Below are 20,359 nucleotides of genomic sequence, written 5' to 3'. Positions count from 1 at the left end.
CTTACAAATATTTTTAAGTTTTCATGAAGTCCAATTTGTCTATTTTTTCTTTTGTGCCTTTGGTGTAATATCCAAGAAATCACTGCCAAATTCAATGTCATGAAGCTTTTGTCCTATACTTTCTCTTAAGGTTTTTTTTTGGGGGGGGGATGTTTTAGGTCTTAAATTTAGGTGCTTGATCCATTTTGAATTAATTTTCGAATACAGTGTTAGGTAAGGATCCAACTTCATTCTTCTGCATGTAGATACCCAGTTTTCCCAGCATCATCTGTTGAAAAGACTGTCCTTTCCCCAGTAGTCTGGCCTTGGTACCCTTGTCAAGTCATTTGGCCATATTTGTGAGTTAATATTTATGGGCTGTCTATTTCACTGGTCTATACGTCTATCTTTATGTAGATCCCACACTATTTTGATTACTGCAGCTTTGTATAAGTTTTGAAATCAGGGAGTGTGGGTCCTCCAGTTTTATTCTTCTTGTTCAAGATTATATTGGCTATTTGGAGTCTTCTGAGATTCTATATGAATTTTAGGATGGATTTTTTACCTGCAAAAAATGTCACTGGGATTTCTGACATGATTGGGATTGAAGCTGTAGATTGCTTTGGGTAGAATTGACTTTTTAATATTAAGTATTCCAATCCATGAACATGAGATGTTGTTTTCATTTATTTATGTGGCTTTTTAAATTTCTTTCAGCAATGTTTCATAGTTTTCTTCTACAAGTCTTTCACTTCCTTGGTTATTTTGATTATTCTTTTGATCCTACTGTGAATGAAATTGCTTTTGTAATTTCTTTTCAGATTGTCCACTGTTCATGTATAGAAATGCAAATGATTTTTGTGTGTTGACTCTGTATCTTGCTACACTGTTGAATTCACTTATTAGTTCTAACAGGTGTGTGTGTGTGTGTGTATGATCTCTAGGATTTTCTACATATAAAACCATACCATCTGCAAAAAGAGATAATTTTACTTATTCTTTTTTTTTTTTTTTTTTTTTTTTTTTTTTACTGTACGCAGGCCTCACTGTTGTGGCCTCTCCCGTTGCGGAGCGCAGGCTCAGCGGCCATGGCTCACGGGCCCAGCCGCTCCGCGGCATGTGGGATCTTCCCGGACTGGGGCACAAACCCGTGTCCCCTGCATCGGCAGGCGGACTCTCAACCACTGTGCCACCAGAGAAGTCCAATTTTACTTATTCTTTTCCAATTTAAATGCCTCTTCTTTTTCTTGGCTAATTGCTATGGCTAGAAAATACAATACTGTGTTGAACAGAAGTAGTGAAAGCAGGCATCCCTACCTTGTTCCTCACCTCAGAGGAGAAGCTTTCAGTCCTTCCACCATTGAAAAACCACTGTGGTTTTTCATATATGGCTCTTACTATGCTGAAGTAGCTTCCTTCTGTTCCTAAGTTAATTGTTTTTGTCATGAAAGAGTGTTTAATTTTGTCAAATGCTTTTTCTGCATCTATTGAGAGGATCCTGTGGTTTTTATGCTACATTCTGTTGATGTGGCATATTGAACTGCTCAAGTTTCACACGTTAGACCATCCTTGCGTTCTAGGAATAAACCACACTTGGTCTTGGTGCATAATCCTTTTAATGTGCTGAATTCTGTATGCTCATGTTCTGTTAAAGATATATGCATCAACGTTCATTAGGGGTTCAAAGTTTGCTTTTCTTACAGTGTCTTTGTCTGGCTTCCGTTATCAGGGAATGTTGGCCTCAAAGAATGAGTTAGGAATCATTCCCTTCTCTTCAATTTTTGGGAAAAACTTGAGAAGGATTGGTATTAGTTCTCCTTTAAATATTTGGTAGAATTCACCAGTGGAGCCATTAGATCCAGGACCTTTCTTTGTTGGGAGATATTTGATTACTAATTCAATCTCCTAACTGGTTATACATTTATTCATGTATTTTATTTCTTTGTAACATAGTCTTGGTAGGTTTTATGTTTCTGGGAATCTGTCTCTTTCATCTAGGTGATCCAATTTGTTGGCATAAAACTGTTCACAGTACGCTCTTATAATCCTTTTTATTTTTTGTAAAATCTGTAATGTTCCCCCTTTAATTTCTTATATTAGTAATTTGAGCTGTCTCTTTTTTTTTCTTAGTTCACCTAGCTAAAGCTTTGTCAGTTTTGTTGATATTTTTGAAGAACCAACTTTTGGTTTCATTGATTTTCTCTACTGTTTTTCTATTCTCTATTTCATTTATCTCTGCTCGAATCTTTATTATTTCCTTGCTTCTGCTTGCTTTGGGCTTATTTGTTCTTTTTCTAGCTCCTTAAATTGTGAGGTTAGATTGTTGACTTGGGATCTTTCTTATTTTTTTAAATGTAATAATAGCACTTATAGCTATAAATTTCCCCCTTAGCACCACTTTTGCTGCTTCCCAGAAGTTTTGGTATGTTGTGCTTTCATTTTCATTCATTTAAGTATTTTCTAATTTCCTTGTCATTTCTTCTTTGTTTGACCCATTAGTTGTTTAAAAGTGTTGTTTAATTTCCACAATTTTCTAGATTTCCTTTTGTTAATGATTTCTAATTTCATCCTATTGTGGTCAGAAAAGATACTTGGTATGTTTATCTTTTTAAATCTACTGAATCTTAATTTGTGGCCTAACATATGGTCTATCCTGGAAAGTGTCCCACGTGCGCTTGAGAAGAATGTGTATTCTGTTGTTGGGTACAGTGTTCTGTATATGTCTGTTAGATCTAGTTAGTTTGTATTGTTTAAATCCTCTCCTTATGCTTTGTCTGGTTGTTCTATCCATCATTGTGAGTGGGATACTGAAGTCTCCAGCTATGACTGCAGAACAATTTCTCCCTTCAATTCTGTCAGTTTTTCCTTCATATATTTTGGTGGTCATTGGGTATGTAAATGTTTATCACTGTCCTATCTTCTTGCTGTAATGAAACTTTTCTTAATGTATAATGCCCTTCTTTGTCTCATATAATCCTGTTTTATTTAAAGTCCATGACGTCTGATATTAGTATAGCCACCCCTGATCTTTTTTGGTTCCTATTTGCACGGAATTATCTTTTCCCATCCTTTCACTTTCAACCTGTTTGTGTTCTGGGGTCTAATGTGAGTCTCTTGTAGACAGCATATAGCTGGATAGTGTATTTTTATCCATTCTGCCAATCTCTGTCTTTTGATTGGAGAACTGAACCCATTTACATTTAACATAACTAGTGATATGGAGTTATTATGTCATCATGCTATTTGTTTTCTATATGCCTTATAGCTTCCTCCACACTCATTTCTTTTATGTTTGATTTTTCTGTAGTGAAATGTTTAAATTCCTTACTCATTTCCTTTTGTGTATATTCTAGAGCTCCTTTCTTTGTGGTTAGCATGGGAAATACATTTAATATTCTGAAGTCACAACAGTCTACCTTAAATTTATACTAACTTAAGTTTCATAATATACAAAATTTCTGCTCTTTTACAGTTTCATCCCTATCCCTTTTGGTTACTGATGTCACAAAATTACACCTTCATACATTGTGTGCCCCCAATAATTCTTTTAAATGCAATTTCTTAAATTATGTAGAAAACAAGATTTGAAGTCACAAACCAAAGTTTCAGTAATACCAGCTTTTACACTAAAGTACTGGACCTTAAATGTACTAACCTCAAGTCATAAAGAAAGAAAAAAGTATAGTGACAAACCATTGTTATAATAACACTAGCTTTCATAACAGCTCACTTATTTACTTTTATTGAGATCTTTATTTCTCCATACAGCTTTGGGTTACCATCCAGTGTCCTTTCATTTCATCTTGCAAGACTCCTTGAGCATTTCTTGCAGGGCAGATCTAGAGGTCCTGAACTCCCTCAGCTTTTGTTTATTTGGGAATGTCTTAATTTCTCCCTCACTCTTTGAGGACAGTTTTGCTGTACAGAAGATGCTTGGCTGGTGTATATATGTATTTTTTTCCTTTTAGCACTCTGAGTCTACTAGCCCACTGCCTTCGGGCCTCCAAAGTTTCTAATGAGAAATCTGCTGATAATCTTACTGAAGATCCCCTTCTATGTGATGATTTTCTTCTGCTGCTTGCAAGATTCTCTCCTTTGTCCTGATTATCATGTCTCAGTGTCTCACTGTGGATCTCTGAATTCACCTTAATTAGAATTTGTTAAGCTTCTTGGATGTTTATATTTAGCAAATTGGGGAGGTTGTCAGTCATTATCTCTTCAAATATTCTCTCTGCATCTTTCTCTCTCTCATCTCCCTGGAACTCCAGTAATGCATCTGCTGGTCCACTTGGAGTCCTACAGGTCCCTTAGGCTCTGCTGACCTTTCCTCAATCTTTGTGTGTGTGTGTGTGTTCCTCAGACTAGATAATTTCCATCACCCTATCTTCAAGTTTGCTGATTCTTTCTCCTGCCTGCTCAAATCTGCATGACTCCTCTAGAATATTTTTCATTTCAATTATTACACTTTTCAGCTCCAGAATTTTTTAGTTTCTTTTAAAAATTTCTACCTTTTATTTTTTTAAATATTTATTTATTTGACTGCATCGGGTCTTAGTTGTGGCACGCAGGCTCTCTAGTTGTGGCACGCAGGCTCTAGAGCATGTGGGCTTAGTTGCCCTGCGGCATGTGGGATCTTAGCTCCCGGACCAGGGATCAAACCCATGGCCCCAGCACTGGAAGGTGGATTCTTAACCACTGGACCACCTGGGAAGTCTACCTTTTATTGATGTTTCCTTTTTTGTTCACACATCACTTTCTTGACTTTCTCCACATTTTCCTTTAATTCTTTAAGAATCTTTAAGAGAGTTGCTTTAAAGACTCTGTCCAGTATATCTGCCATTAGGTCTTTTCCAGGGATGGTTTCTGTTGCTTTATTTTCTTTTGAATGGACCATTCTTTTCTGTTTCTTTTTATGCCGTCTGATTTGTTGTTTAACACTGGCCATTTGAAATCTATCTAGTAACGTGGTACCTCTGGAAATCAGATTCTTCCCCTTCTCCAGTGTTTGCTCTTTTTGTTACTGGTTGTTGTTTTGTTTGTTTTTTTCTTTTTTTGATTGTTGTAGGCTGTCTCTGTGCTGAGAATCGGTCTTAGGTGTAAACTTAAGGTCTTCTCAGGTCTATTCTGAGCCTTCCCTGGACATGCAGTCACTTTCTAATTTTCCCCATTATATGTGGTTGTTTTTGAATGTCCTAAGTCTTAGTGTCTGGCTCCCAAAAGGGGAAAAAGCAAAAATTAAAGGAGTATGGCAGGAGGGTGTCAGTCCTTTAAATCCCCTGAAATCACTTCAGAGAGGAAGGGACTTGCACCTTGGGTAAGGTGCAACAACGACTGCCTGCCTCTTCGTCTGCACCTGTGATTGGAAGCAATAATCAGCATTCAGAGCAGAGATCCTCAATATCTGAGAACACGGTCCTCTTTCTCCACCCTGTCTCCCGCAAGCTATATGCAGGCTGCTCCAGGAACATGTACATAGCACCTGCCATGTGGCTGGGGGTGGGGGAGGGGTAGCTGCTACTGTGCTAAGGCTGATACTGACCGAAGTTAACTGCCAAGTCTTTCCCTGGAAGTTGCAAGCCTTCAAAAGACCTCAGAGTTCCAAAATAGTTACATCAGACAGATTATGCAAGTGCAACTGTTGTCCAGGTGGAGAGTGATTCCTGGGGCTATCTACTCTGCCACCTTCCCCAAATTTGCACTATTCTTATAATAAGGGAATACAGGCTTCAAGTTGAGAGGAAGGAGTAGTCATAGAAACAGATGGATGAAATCAAGCTATTACATAGGAAGAACTTCAGTGTCTTGATCTTGGTTCACCTCCTCAGTCGCCACCATTAAAACACACTAAATAATAATTTTCAGTATAGATGAGGTCAATCTTGCTAATGTCAAGGGCAATATATGAAAATATTATGACATTCAGAATTAAATCTTGAGACTGTTTCTGGACTACAACTAATTAGGATAACTTATATCATCTTTTCCACCATGCCACCTGCAGTTTCATAAGCAGTGATTCATTGACACTTAACGCTTTACCTGGGAAGGTTTTATCAAAGATCTCTAGATCAAAATTTCTAGATCACTGTCATCAATCCAAAGACAGCTGCTGAAAAATCAGGATCAGGGCAAGATATTAGTAAGTTTAAGTTCCATTCAGTTTTAGTATATTCTTCAATTTATTTTAAGAATTAACAAATTCAAGGAATAATAAATGAGAGCTTTAGAAATAAGGATATAACTAGAAAGTTTTATTTTTTAGGTAAAAGGTCAATTAAAATTAAACCTGCCATAGTAAGTGCAACTGTAAGTGCAAAAATGGCAAATAAAGATGGGGGACTCCCTGCAAATGAATGTATAAACCCAAAAGAAAGAAAAGGTGTATTTTTGAAGTCTAATTGCAATAAATGTGAACTTCTTGCACTCTGATGGCTGAACAGAAAACACGTATCTCAAAGCTACCACTAACAGGTCAGAGTTCTCACAACTCTCCTGGCATCAGGTGTCCAAATTCCATTAAGCTCTGTCATACTAACAAATTTGTTGTTTTACATTCAACATCCATCCACCCATTATCATGCCAAGATGGTTAAGAAAGGAAAGCAAACTTTAATAAATATCACATTTACTAATGAAGATAGAAACCTATTTCCTGGGGTTCCCTGGGAATGGCTCTAGAACAGGCTCCAGCTTTAGTACTGGTCCTGGGTTTGGTTCTGGCACTCTTTGTGATACCATGCCTAGTGTGGGCTCCAGTGCTGGTCCCAGATCCAGCCCTGCTCAAGCAGTGGCTCTAACTCCAGGCTTAGCTCTGGCCCCCTGTGCCAGTGTGGGCTCCACCTCTAATGACTCAAGTTCTGGCTCTAGTGGTTGTTCTAGTTCATCCACTTGTCTGTTAGAGACCAGAATGAGCCTATGTTTCAGGTTATTTCCTCTGTTCCTGAAGATTAACTCTCTCCTGGTAGTAGCACCCAAAAGCCTCATCCCTGGGGCTTCAGGAGTAGAGGAAGTACAGCAGGTTCTCGGGTAAGTCCGCCTCAGTAAGAGGTTGGTAGTGGTGGACTTCAGTTAGCACGAATGACTGCAGTACCTCCTGGTGCAGGGCTGCACTTCATCATCGTTCAACCAAGAACAGGTAATACCCCCTCCCAATGATTCACTTAAGTGCAACAGAAAGGTATCAGAGATGGTCTTCAGCAGTTGGCATTCCTGGCGGTGTTGGAAAAGAACTGCCAATTCTAGGGATGTGAGCTGACCAGACTGAACCAGAGAACTAAGGACCAGGCAATCAAGAGTAGGTTCATGTTAGAAATAATCACCACACAGAGGGTATCTGTCTTCAGCTCCTGCTTCAGATCCTGGTAGGTGTATCCGACCATGAAGCTGATAAATGTGTGATTCCTGCTGCACCCAGCAGTCCCCTATTGTTGCCCTTTCCAGAACCACCTGAACACGGCTCCACCAGTCAGGCAGCCAGAGTACCAAATTAAAGCCTGACTCTGCTCCTTCTTGGGGTACAAAGTTTTCTGGTTTGAAGTCAGAATGTTGAACTTCTGGAAACTTTGTACAGTTGGCCCTCAATATCCATGGGTTCCACATCCTCAGATTCAAGAATATTCAGAGGAACATTTTGGAAAGTTCCAAAAAGCAAACTTGAATTTCTCTTGTGCAACTATTTACTTAGCATATACATTGTATTAGGTATCATAAGTAATCCAGAGATAATTTAAAGTACACAGGAGGATGTGTGTAGGTTATGTGCAAATACTACACCATTTTATATAAGGGACTTGAGCATACGAGGATTTTGTTATCCTAAGGGACTGATCCCCGTGAATACTGAAGGATGACTGTAATTGATGAAGCTTACAGTCAGTGGAGACTTTTGCAGTCAGTGACCCACTGTCTTCCTGGAATCTCATCAGCAGCCTCGTCTGGACAGTGAACTTCCTCCCCATCTTGAGGATGAGGGGTCAATGGGGAGTTTAGGAAACACAGCACTGGGTTTCTACCACAAAGGCTAGGAACAGATCTAAAAGCAACTCTGTGTATGGGGCCTTCCACAGGTCCACCCCTTTAGTCAGAAGGTCATCCTGATAGCTAACCAGGCAACTGAGTTCCTTCAGCAGCTGATTCAGGTGAAAGAACAACTTTGCTCCAGCTGTGAATACTTCTCCAGCTGATTCAACCCATCGTCCAGGGGGGCTCCAATGCAGGTGTTTTGCTGCTGGACCTTCCATTAATTAGGGTGATTAATTGGCCTAGCAGTGCTTTGGAGGCATCCAGCACCTCCTTTCTCCTTTAGTCCAGTTCACTGAGAATTTCCTGCAAAAGCTGCTGCTGTCTGGTCTGACGGGCGCCCATAGAGGGTATTCTCACTGGGGTCTGGGTCTTACATGGGAAGCAGAAGACATCCTGCTGGTCTTTCAGTTGGCTGATGGATTTCACCAGCTTCTCCATCATAGCCCTTAATTCTAGGGTCCAGGATTCAATCTCATGCTGCTGGCTTTCCACAGGTGCTTCGAGGTCTGCCTCTCCTTGCTCCGAATGAGCCCTCTGAGCCTGGATCAGAATTAAAGAGATCAAAGATTGTCTCAGCCAATTAGGTATGGCCCCGAGGAAAGGCCAGAATGTCCCAACAGAATTTTTGCAAGTTGTGCTGTGGTAACAAACACGCAAGGTCCTGGCTGCATCCACACTCATAGTTCAGTTGGTTTAAGAAGTGGAAGAATAGCATGTTAGCCCTGGAATCATCGCTGTCCAGTAATAATACGAAGGGATAGAGAAATTGAGACCCCTGAACCACACAGTTGACTGAAAAGCAATGGCTTCAAGTGGGATTGAGAAATTCTAATAGGTAGTTAGGGTTCATAACAATCAAGATATTATTTCCAGAAGGTAATGCTGTGTGTATAAATCCCTGCAGATAAAAATTTGTAAACGTGTTTTCATACAGTCTCATTAAAAATCTTTTTTAAGTTCTAGTCCTAAATAGTTCTGAAACCTATGGCGAAATTACAGATTTCTCAGGATTAAATATTTTCCAACTAACCCAACAGTTGGAATCTGGTGCTATGGAGCTTTTCAAAATATAAATATTTATATTTATCTATTGAAAGTATAGAGTATATATATATATATCTAGATTCTGTCCTTGGAGATTCTGATTCGGTTAGTCCAAATTGAGATACCTGGTGTCTGATGATCACTGCACTAGTGCAAAAGGAACACAGTGAAAAGGCATCAAGTCTCCTCAAAGTCTCTGAAGTTATTAGACTTTAGAGCCAGAAGGAATCATTAATATCAAATTGAAATACTCTGTTTTACAGATAAAGAAACCAAAATTCGCAACTATCTGAAGCAGGTAGTGTGACACTGCTGTGCCTCTGTTTGGATCTTCAGATGCTCAGCCAACTCTGCTACCTTCTAACTGGCCCTTTGGGCAGTTTTGAGTTTGATTTCCTTTTATTTCCTTGGTGGCGACAGCACCAAATTCCTAAATATAGTCTTCTTGGCTGCTTTCTAAAATTTGCAACATAAAACAAGTAGTCACATAGTAGAAGAATCAAAGAAAAATTCATTTTTAAGAACTGGGAGTGGGATAGGAAAAATACTGAGGAAGTCTAGTTCCCTTGTTTCTCACTTTCACAAGATAAAAATAGTAGTCATGGTTGTACTAATTTTTGTTGCATTTGAATATAAGGTAAAATTTAAGCCAGATGTCAATATAATGGACATTTCCAAATTTCTGTCATGTTACTATATACCCAAGTACATATTCACACCGCTCCTAAATATTCCCATATTTATTGAGAATAATTCATTTTAATTTTTCATGCTCACCAGAGTCTTAAATAACTGAGATAAACATTTGCTACTGCAAAGGACGAATTTAAGTTATAGACAGGAAGCTTGCTTTTATAGAATTTATTTTGATACAGGGGCTTCAAATATACATTAACATTGAAAATATCACTTTGCTACTAAAATATGGCCACATCTTAAGTAACATGACACAATTAACATGGCAAGAAAAAAATGCCTCAATAAACCTAGACTAACTGTAGGTGGCAAATATGATTCTAACTGGAATTTTCTCATAACTCCAGGACATACCAAATATGAATGAAAATAAATGTTCTGATTACTAGTAAGCACAAAAAATTAATTATCATTAATATTAAAACTGAAGGATGGACATCCACCATCCTAAACATATCATAAGACTGTGGCAAGCTTTCAAAAACAACAGAAAAATCTCCATCTATTCATTATAATTTTGTATTTCAGTAATAAAGTTTGATCTTAAAAAGATACTAAGTTGAATTTAAACACACAATTGCTCATTTGATGTGCCTTTTCTTCTATTCTAAGAAATAAGGGCACCAAAAACTCTATCTCTAACTGTTTCCTCCCATCCCTCCCAACATAACCCTTCCCCTCCCTTCCCCTCCCTCATTACACCCACCCTCTGGAAAAAATACCAGTAGCTCTCTATCCTTTTTGAAAATATTCTACTTAGGTGGAGCAAGATACCAGAGTTGACTTACTAGTTTTCCAAGTATGTATGTGTACATGTGCAGTAACTTTATATATCCAAATACATCATGGGAATAAAATTTAAGAAAAATAAGGAAAGACTGAGAAATAAGTTCAGAAAAATCTCATAATTCATGAATTTTAATGTAAATATCCAATTTTAGCAAACTTTACTATCTACTTAATTTACTAGTAAGCAGCCCTTAGTTTTATACAAAAATAAAAGTAGGGAAATGCAAATCATTTACCTATTTCAAAAATGGGAATGCCTTTCTGGGGATCCATTTTACAAAAAAAAATGTAGGCTACCTTTCATGGCACTTGGCCATACTTTGAGAATTACTGCTTTACACTGCTCCTCCTCCAGAAAAATTTAGACACACACACACACACACACACACACACACACACACACATTTTACATAAAATTTCAGAGTTCACAGATACTCAGAAGCCTATGCGTGATTTAACACGCTCTACTGAGACTATTTTGTACAAGTTTCTGGACCATATCCTTTCTAAATCTCAGGGATTTACCAAATGATGTTAGGACAGAAGAACAGGATTCACGCAGTGACTACCCCCATTCTGCTAAATAAATAAGGCACTCTGGCTATGGTTTCCGTCTATCAGAGCTTATATTTGACTTTCAATAAAAATATAGCTGTATATATTTTTTAAAGATGTACATTTTCCTTCAATGTGATAAAAACTGACAAATTTCTATAGAAGTTTTCCATTCATCTTTTCTTTAGCTTATCCTCTACTGCCACCAATCTGTGGTTTAGGGAAGGTTTTGCTTAACCTTCCTTGGAATTTATAGTACATCCACTATATTTAAGCCTTAAGTACCAGAGATCTTTAAGGTCAAACTACATACAGTTATGGCATAGTTTCATTTAATTGATTTAGTTTGATTCATGTCAGAGTTTTTAATTCATGTTAGAGTCTTAAATTTCACCTATTCTAGACTAAGAAATGGCAGAGTGGGAGAATGAGCTTGGGCTTAAAAGTGACAGAGACTTTAGGTCAGAATCTGGTCTATCACTTATTTGTGTAGGATACTGGTAAATTACCTAAACTCTCTGAGACTTAGTATTCTTGCCAGTAGTAAAATACCAATGATGGCTACCACAGAGGACTACTGAGGAGATTAAATGAACACAGAAGACACCAAATTTCTGTTCAACCCTCTTTCTACCTAAATCTAAAGCTGAACATCTTGATTCCTTCAACGGTGGCTTCTTTGAGCCACATAAAGTCAGAACCACTTACCTTGAGTGATCTGCACACCCCATAATCTGTCCCCCACATACTTGTAGGTAGGCCTATGCACTGTCCTGGGCATACAGCAGCCATCTAGCTACTACTATTCCTGTCTCAGTCTTCACAGTTGGTGCACAAATAGTGCCTCAATGTAAATAAAGGTATCTCAAAGCCCCAAACTTAAAAACAAAATATCCAGTCCACAAGCATCACTACTGCATGGCTCCCTTACTCCCCATTCTTTACATTTGTAGTCATCATTTCAAAGTAACTTACTAATATAGAAAAACAGCATATCTACAGTCAATACTCAATCTGACTAATACACTCTCAAACTCATAATAATGGGGATGTGTGTGTGAAGAACAAATGACACACATCCTCTAATTTATTATTCAAGTGAGACAGGAATAAGACATATTATAGAAAATTTCACTTACTAATATTAATGTGCATCATGGGACCATGTCAGGGTTCAGTGACGATTAGTAGCTATGATACTTTTAATATTTGTACTCTGGATTAATTACAAATGAAAAAAGTACATTTTAAGTTTAATGTCAATCTATAAAGTTCCAAGTTTTGCTTTCTTGCAATTCTTCTAAAACTGCTACTCACTACTCAGGAATGCCAAGACAAGAGGAAAAGGAACCATTCTTTTTCTTTGTGTCCCTGGAAAGTCTAATTCTCAATTTATCTTGAAAAAGAAAAATGTTCTCTGTAGGGTAGGACCATAGAAAGAGTTGTACGGCTCATCTTTCTAACTTGGCAGACTAAACTTATCTACAAATTTATATAACTTTATACAAACTTATCTACAAATTCATCCCTACCACTGTACCTTGTATGGTGGCAACGTAGAAATGAAGACCAAAGCAGACTTTCAGTAATACTGACAGTCAAACTTACTCTCTTACAGGGGTTAGCATGGAAAGAAAACAAACTATAGGAGCTGCCAAAAAACCAAAACAACAAACCCACAACTCTCCGTAACCTGGGCCATTAACTGTCCTTAATAAATTTGGGGGACTTGCATTAAACAAACAAAAAACAACCCTTCTCCCTCCCCCCAAAACCTTCCTGTATCATGTACTTATGAAAAGCAAAGGTAACTATGTCAAAATTTATTCTGGTCCCTGCTGAAGTTCAGTTGCACTGGTTTTGGGCAAAGTTATCAAATGGGAATACTGTTTTAAATTCCCCTTTTTCTTCTTTTTTTCCTCTACAACTTGTGGCTGCTATAACACTCCTCTCCTGTTACTGAAACAGTTACAAATGTGCTCTGACTACACTTTATATGAAGGCAAAGTCAATAAAATATTAGTAAATCTATTAATAAGGGATCACACAAAAAATAAAGAAAGCTAACTACTGTTAAAACGCTAAAAAGACATTTGTAAATTCCAATTTTCACTTCCAATCTAAAGAAAAAAGCTCAATAAATTAAAAATAGCAAGATATTTTCCCATTGTGATTAAAAATTTATCTCAAATAAATGGTTAAAATCATATTTAAGAGTGAATAAAACACTGGAGAGATCTCTATAAAAGTAATGCAACAGGATGCCTGCTAGCACCACTTTCTAACACTGTTCTTTAATTTTTAGCCTAGGGATTCTCAAGTAGGCAGAGATGATGGTGGGAGATCCGATTTTAAAATGCAGGGAAAAGACCAAAAAAAATCTTCCCTGAGAGACACAAAAGGCTTAAATAGAGAGATATACCACATTAATGGTTGAGAGGATTCAATGTTATACTGTAGAATATAAATTCTCCCAAAATTGATCTATAAATTCAAGTATTTTGAAACAAACAGACTTGGTCAACTAATGGGAGAAGCCAGTCTATATACCGCACAGAAAACACTTAAATACCAATAAAACATGGCAAAGAGATACGAATTCACAATGCATAAGTTCACTATATTAATCAACTATAAATCAAAATGAGATTTTTTGTTTATCGAATTGGTAAATGTGCAAAAAAAAATACTCAATTCAAGTAAACAGGTACTCACAATCATTGACTCAGAGGTTCTAAGAGCATCAAAACTATAACCAAAATGTTTACATGAAAAAATGTTCATCACAGTATTATAAATAATAGCACCAAAATGAAAGTAAGATAATATACATCAGCAGGAGACTGGTTTAATAAATTTTAAATACTCACATATAATGGAATACTACACAGTCATAAAAATTGCTTTCATAACATGGGAAAATATTCATAATAACGGGTATTAAGTTTTAAAATGTAACAAACCAATGTGTTTTGTGTATATATACATTCACAGGAAGGAAAAGGACTACAAGGAAATATACACTGCAAGGAAGATACATCAAATCATTTTCAGTGAAAACGTCTGAGTATTGAGCTCACATGCAATTTTTACTTTCTTCTTTATGCTTTTGTATATTTTTCAGATTTCCTTCAATAGAAACATGACTTTTATATTCAGGGAATAACAAATGTAGCAAAGAGATCATCTAAATTTTACGTTTCTGCTCTGAATTCTCTAGGGGCTATAAACCAGAATATGACTTTAATTAGAATGACAACACTTTTAATGAGAATAAAGATGTGTATTTAAAAGCATCTGAAATAAATTTTTACTACAATAACCTCATTCTTATATAATGCACTACAGAGTTAGCAACCAATGAGGTAAATAATAGCATAGGTTCATAATAAAATAAACATACGGGGTGGGGACAAAAAGATCAACGGAAAGGGTCAAAGCTTATCAACCCAAAAAGATTTTAAACTTAGCTTTTATCCTTAGCTTTGATAAAACAAGTTTCACATAGTTTACTATATAGTAATTTTATGTTTTGCTCTATGGCCTCATATATTTATATACACATGTACATATGTGTGTGCAAATAAATAGGAAGTATTTAAATTTGAATTGCCTTTATAAATAATCTTTACTATCAAAGTGAATAAACTTAACAAGGACTTCAAGAATTTAAATACAAGAATAAGTTTTGAAGAAACTGACTCTGATAACAATTCATGTAGTTATTATTAGCTATGTTTAAAAAATGGCCCTCACATTATTTTAGTGCTAAATAAACATGGGACGACAATGGGACTATGTAATAACCAGACATTTAAAACATCACTTAAACGAATTTAACTTTGGAATAAATTTTTTTAAAAAGAAAATCGACCTATTTAAATTAATTACAGCTATTTACTTTAAATGAATTCACTTTACAGAAGTCAGACTTATCAAAAAAAAAAAGATCCTGACACATCAAACTTAAGGTACATTCAGAATAAAGTATAACCCCCAAATTATCGTTTTATTAATCATACCATTTTCTCACAGGCCATAACCAAATACAATCCAAGATGTGAAGATCACCATATCAGAATAAGACTCAATACATAAAATTATAAATTTGTTTAAACATCAACAGAATATAGGTCTACGCAAAAATAAGTTGTCTCCAAGATGAATAAGATCTGAATATGGGATACCCTCCTCACTCAGAGGACATAAGACTTTGGTGATTCCTGAGACTAGACAACCATGAATACTTCTATCCCCAACAAAAAATGCTTCAGATAACGCCCACTGTCCCTTTTACAGTGTTTTCCCCCTCATTACATCAGGAGGGAAACCCCAATTAGGTGACAAGAGCCTTTTAAATAGCCCACGTCTCTTAATTTCCTTTTTATCAAGGAGAGTGTTCCCAGGGCTCAGGGTAGTCTGCAAATCAATGCAAAGGGGAAGCATCAAGAGGCTCATCTGCAGTATTACCAGGGAGCAGCAGGCAGCAAATATTCAAACCCAGAAATTGTGACTCAACATTTCCTATATAGTACAACAATTCTGCACAAATGACAGACACTGTCAAGAAGGATCCTGCCTGTAAAAGATGTAGAATGAAAAGAGAAGATTGACAGACGTGAAGGTAAGGTATCTGATTACACTAATATCGGTACTTACGTATCATACCTCTGCAGTGGTGTCACTTTGTTCTTATTCTTATCAACTGAACCCGTAGACAGCTGAAGAAAATTGGGGTTTAATTTATATAATTCTTGAAGTAGCTTCTGTTCATATTCTTGGTGTTTACCCGCCTAGTAGAAGAAGAAATTAAAACTGCAGTGGGACTCACAAAGTGGCTGGTATAAAATGCTGATGTACTTTATGAATTACTAAAGCTATTCTAAATAAAACACATAAGGATTTGTCATGGCGTCAGAGAAACCTGTGAGGAAAATGTCACAGAACTTCTAGACCAATGAAAGTTCTTGCAACAAAACTACAGGAGACATATTCCATTAACTAAGGCATTTCATCACCCACTTTATGTGGAGAAAAGAATATTAACAGACAACATTTTTGCTAGTTTAAAAAACTAGAGGGGCCCTTTTAAACTTACTTCCCCATCTTTCACATAAGAATTAAGTCTTCTAACAGGTCATTACAGAATTTTCTGAAAATCACTGAAAAATTAGTCTCTCTTTTTAGAAGATTGGTAAGTAACACACAGATGAAGAGTTTTACTATATTTTTCATTATACTAACACTAATTAGCACATTAATTTGTTTTTACATAAAAGTTAATATATTTTAAACTTTAGACCAGAGGATGGCAATTTAGAGCCAGCCACTTTGTTTTTATAAATAAAGTTTTACTGGAACACTCATGCTCATTCATTCATGTGTTATCTATGACCTCTTTTGTGCTACAACAGCAAAGTTGAGTAGTTGCTGCAGAGATCATATTCCCAGAAAACATAAAATATTCACTAACTGGCCCTTTACATAAAAAGTTTGTGAATCCCTGCTCTATACACAACAAAGACAACTCTGTATTTACTGGAGTTGGTAGCTGTCTATCAGAAGGCAGTGTCACAAATGTGATGGAATAAATCAGAAAGACTGACTGTGGAAACTAGGCACATACAAAAAATAAATTACAATACAATGAAATTACTCTGAATAACTTTTTACTACCTGCATGTATATTATGACTGCAATGACATTTTTTACTTACCTGCAGGGTTGTTAATTATTTTAAAAGTGTGGTCTAAATAGATGTTATGGGAAAACCAAAACCAGAACAGAACAGATCAAAGCAAAAACAAAACAATAAAAACAAGGGCAGTATCATCTAATTGAGCACAACTGTATCATATACATTGCACAATGCATTGCTCCCTGTTCTGAGAGGGCTCTTGCCTGTTCACCTGGGTCTATAAATATTTCATATGGTACTAAATTTTGAGTTATGCAGTAACAAGGAAAGATCTGGTTTTTGCCATGATATAATTTGCTCAAGTTTCCTTTCTACATTGACAAAGTGTTTTAACGAGGAAACCCCTTTTCAAAGTAATTCTGAACTAAGATAAAGAAGAGCAAGATGAATTCAGGACAACAATATGAAATGAATTTTAAATTGTTAAGAAAAAACACAGTTTAGATGCGGATTTTACATCTTTAAAACATAAAAAGCCCTGAAAATTCTTTCTGCAAGCAATACTTCAGGAGATATTATGGCTTTCGTTAGCCACAAAGAGCTCAAATTGGTATTCAAATGATTTAACAGGGGCAGTTCATAGAGACAGGTTAAATCCCATTACAAATAAATTCTAAGGGACTGTCCATCCATGTCCTTTTACTCTTCAATAATACTTAAGTGAGATCAACTGGGGCTTAGAAATTCCTTGACAGAGATTTTCATTGTAATAGTACCCATAGGTAAAGCACAGTTCCCACTAGTCAAAATTCAGCATGAAATGGTTCAACCTTAGACTTCATCCAAAAGAAGAAAAAAATCAAGATGCATTTATTGGATAAGCAAGAAATAAGTAAGTCATCCATCCCCGTTAAATATCACAGAGAACTTATTTTAACACTGTTTTTAGATCATAAAGACAATACATACTGTCAAGAAATCCCAATATATTTATTATAATGGGATTTAATCTGTAGTAACTCCAAGTCAAAAAAGGTAATATTTCATTTCATTTAACAATCTGCTCTGAAAGGAGCCCCTCCTAGACTGTCTCTAGTTTGACTTGGAGAATGAAAGGCAGTAATCAATGCCCCCCACCTTCTAAATGAGAAGTATTCCTGCAAAAGTCCACAGCAACAATCTGAAGTCCTCACCTATAACAGGGAAGTGCAGTATTGTGCTTTGGCATAATCCTCATTTAATATGCCGTATGGTCAACATTTTTACTTGTAAAGGCATGTTTATACTACAAATTGAAAGGAGACAGGAGAACAGGAAATGTAAAAAAGAACACAGGAAAATAAGCCTTCAATTCACCCTTTATAGGACACTGACTCACTGGATACTTTCATGGGAAGAATCATTTTATAAAAATAATGTTAGCTTTTCAGCAGCATCTAATAGAGTATTATTTTCTAGCATACTCTGTGAAGAGTAGAGATGGGGTGGGGGACCTCATAATTACAATATCCCACTTAGCTTTCATTTTGCTGACATTTCCCCTAAAGTAGCATTTACCAAAATGCTTTCCTTGGTCAATTAAGTCCTGGTTGTACATAACCCTCTGGGATATGTATTAGCATATTAAAGACTCTAAGAAGTGTTGCTGGGGTTGGGGGGGGGAATCTATTTATCTTCATTAATCAAGCATTTTCAAACTTAGTGGACCACAGAACCACTTTTATTGTAACAATATCCTGCAGAACTGATATTCCATGGAACACTATGTATTTGGAAAATGCTACTTTAAAGTAATACCAGTTTAAAGAAAAAGAAAATTCTTAGTTTTTGCTTTTGTAATTTTAACTTATAAAGAAAAATACTTCCTTTTCTGCAAAGTTGATAATTCACATTACTTTACTACCTGCATTTCCTCTTTTGTGAAGCTGGCCGCCTCGTCCCCCAATTCATGTAGGTACATGCAGTCAGGCTTTGGACACTGCATATTCTTTAAGAAGTAACTGCAGTATTTTGTTGTACCTAGAGATGCCTGCAGCAAGAGGAGGAAAGCGGAGGGGGGAAGGGAAAAAGACCCAAAATGTGAACTGACACCACAATGAAAATTTCCGTATTTAGTGTTTTCATTTCACCTAAAATGAGGCACAGGCACAACAAAACAAAGTATGGCTGTGAATACTAGAGAACTAAACTATTATTAGTAGGATTTATTAAAGATGATGATCATTTAAAAGAACTAAAAAAAAAATCTCGGCCTATGGTTTCCAGAGCTTGAGCACCCAGATTATTCCCCTAGAGGTCAGAAGAGTAGAAAGACAAAATCTGTTCCATGTTTCAAGTGGTTAGGCACATAAGGCAAATTCCTTTTTCTAATTATGCCATCCTTCTTCCACTTACTTAAAAGCATTGCTTGGGGGGACCCTTCATGCAGACCTGAACTGATCAATGCCCAAATATTTAAGGACAACAAATCAGAACAATTATCTATTTCTGACAAGGAGAGTAATAAATCCATTTTCACAAAATATGTGTAAATATAAGGAGATTTTTAAAGATTATCCCTTAATAATGAATGTGTTTACTCCTAGCTGGTAAAACAGGACCCTACATAGGTCAGCTATAAACAAATTAGCTGTCATAGGTTGGAATGGATGCCTAAGAAGCAATCTTCAAATTAGACTCCCTTCATGTAATATGTAAAAGCTACGCTCTTCTCTAGTTAATACATGTTATCCCTTCCCCCTTAAAAAAAAAAAAAAATCAAGAGGACCGTATTACCTTAAGTGTTCTGCCATCTACCACCACATTGTTGACACACTGTATGGCTCTGAGAGCATCTTCCGACCGGATATAGGTTACGTAAGCACTGGCGCTTGGACCCTAAAGTGAAAACCCACTGTTATTAGTATCAAATTCAACAAAAACTTAACAACAACAAAATTATCTTGCAACCTGCCTAAGGAATTCTAAAGGCCTTTACTACTACTTTCATTAATAATAATGACAATGATTAGAAGTAGTAGTAGCTTTGATTAAACCATATACTAGTTCATCTTAAGATAATCATACTTAATGAATTTTATCTGATTTTAAGTAGACTAAAATAAATATGAATAAAATATTATCTTTGGCTTGGCATCTATTTTTTTAAAAAGTCATCTGACAGGCTCGTCAAGGTTACAATAAAACATACTTTGAAAGTTAGATTAAAAAAAAATAAGATTTGAAGACAGTGTCAAACTATGTTCTCCCCAAAATAAATGCAGTCTATAAGCGTATTCTATCTGCTAATACCAGCATAACAAAGATGCTGTATTAAGTTCACAATATCTCAAAACATTATTAATTAGAAATCATTATATAATTTAACTGCCTGATAATAGACTCAATTCCCCCTCCCCTTCAAACCACCACTAGATCTATGTTTTACTATTTCCGTCTTATTACTATCAATTCACAGTTAAGTCCTGAAAAGGTCAAATAAGCACCAAAAATTCCCCCACCCCACCAACAGAGGTCACTACACTGCTTAAATCTTTGACCCTTAAGCTTTCTAATCACAGAAAGCAAGTTTTCCTTCTGAGCAGCCCAGGTCAAGCCCAGACCATAGGGAGGAAAGGCAAAAATCCCTTTATAATT

General features: G+C 36.3%; 1 protein-coding gene across 7 annotated transcripts in view; it reads right to left on the bottom strand.

Annotated features, from left to right (window-relative positions):
- Positions 1-20,359, bottom strand: part of CNOT4 (CCR4-NOT transcription complex subunit 4) — a 140,920-nt gene that overhangs the window by 38,513 nt on the left and 82,048 nt on the right. For 4 of the 7 annotated variants that reach the window (XM_024737933.1, XM_024737931.1, XM_024737930.1 and 1 more), the window contains exons 5-7: positions 19,499-19,600; positions 18,627-18,752; positions 15,745-15,878 (exon numbers count right to left, since the gene is read on the bottom strand). In XM_024737933.1, the coding sequence (XP_024593701.1) occupies positions 15,745-15,878; positions 18,627-18,752; positions 19,499-19,600 (362 nt within the window). The remainder of the gene's footprint in view (positions 1-15,744; positions 15,879-18,626; positions 18,753-19,498; positions 19,601-20,359) is intronic. The other 3 variants (XM_024737934.1, XM_024737932.1, XM_024737937.1) reach the window with 1 other exon arrangement.

This window comes from Neophocaena asiaeorientalis, unplaced genomic scaffold, assembly GCF_003031525.2.
Source record: "Neophocaena asiaeorientalis asiaeorientalis breed wild unplaced genomic scaffold, Neophocaena_asiaeorientalis_V1.1 scaffold364, whole genome shotgun sequence".
Lineage (NCBI taxonomy): Eukaryota > Metazoa > Chordata > Mammalia > Artiodactyla > Phocoenidae > Neophocaena > Neophocaena asiaeorientalis.
This window is presented reverse-complemented; position numbering and strand designations above follow the sequence as displayed.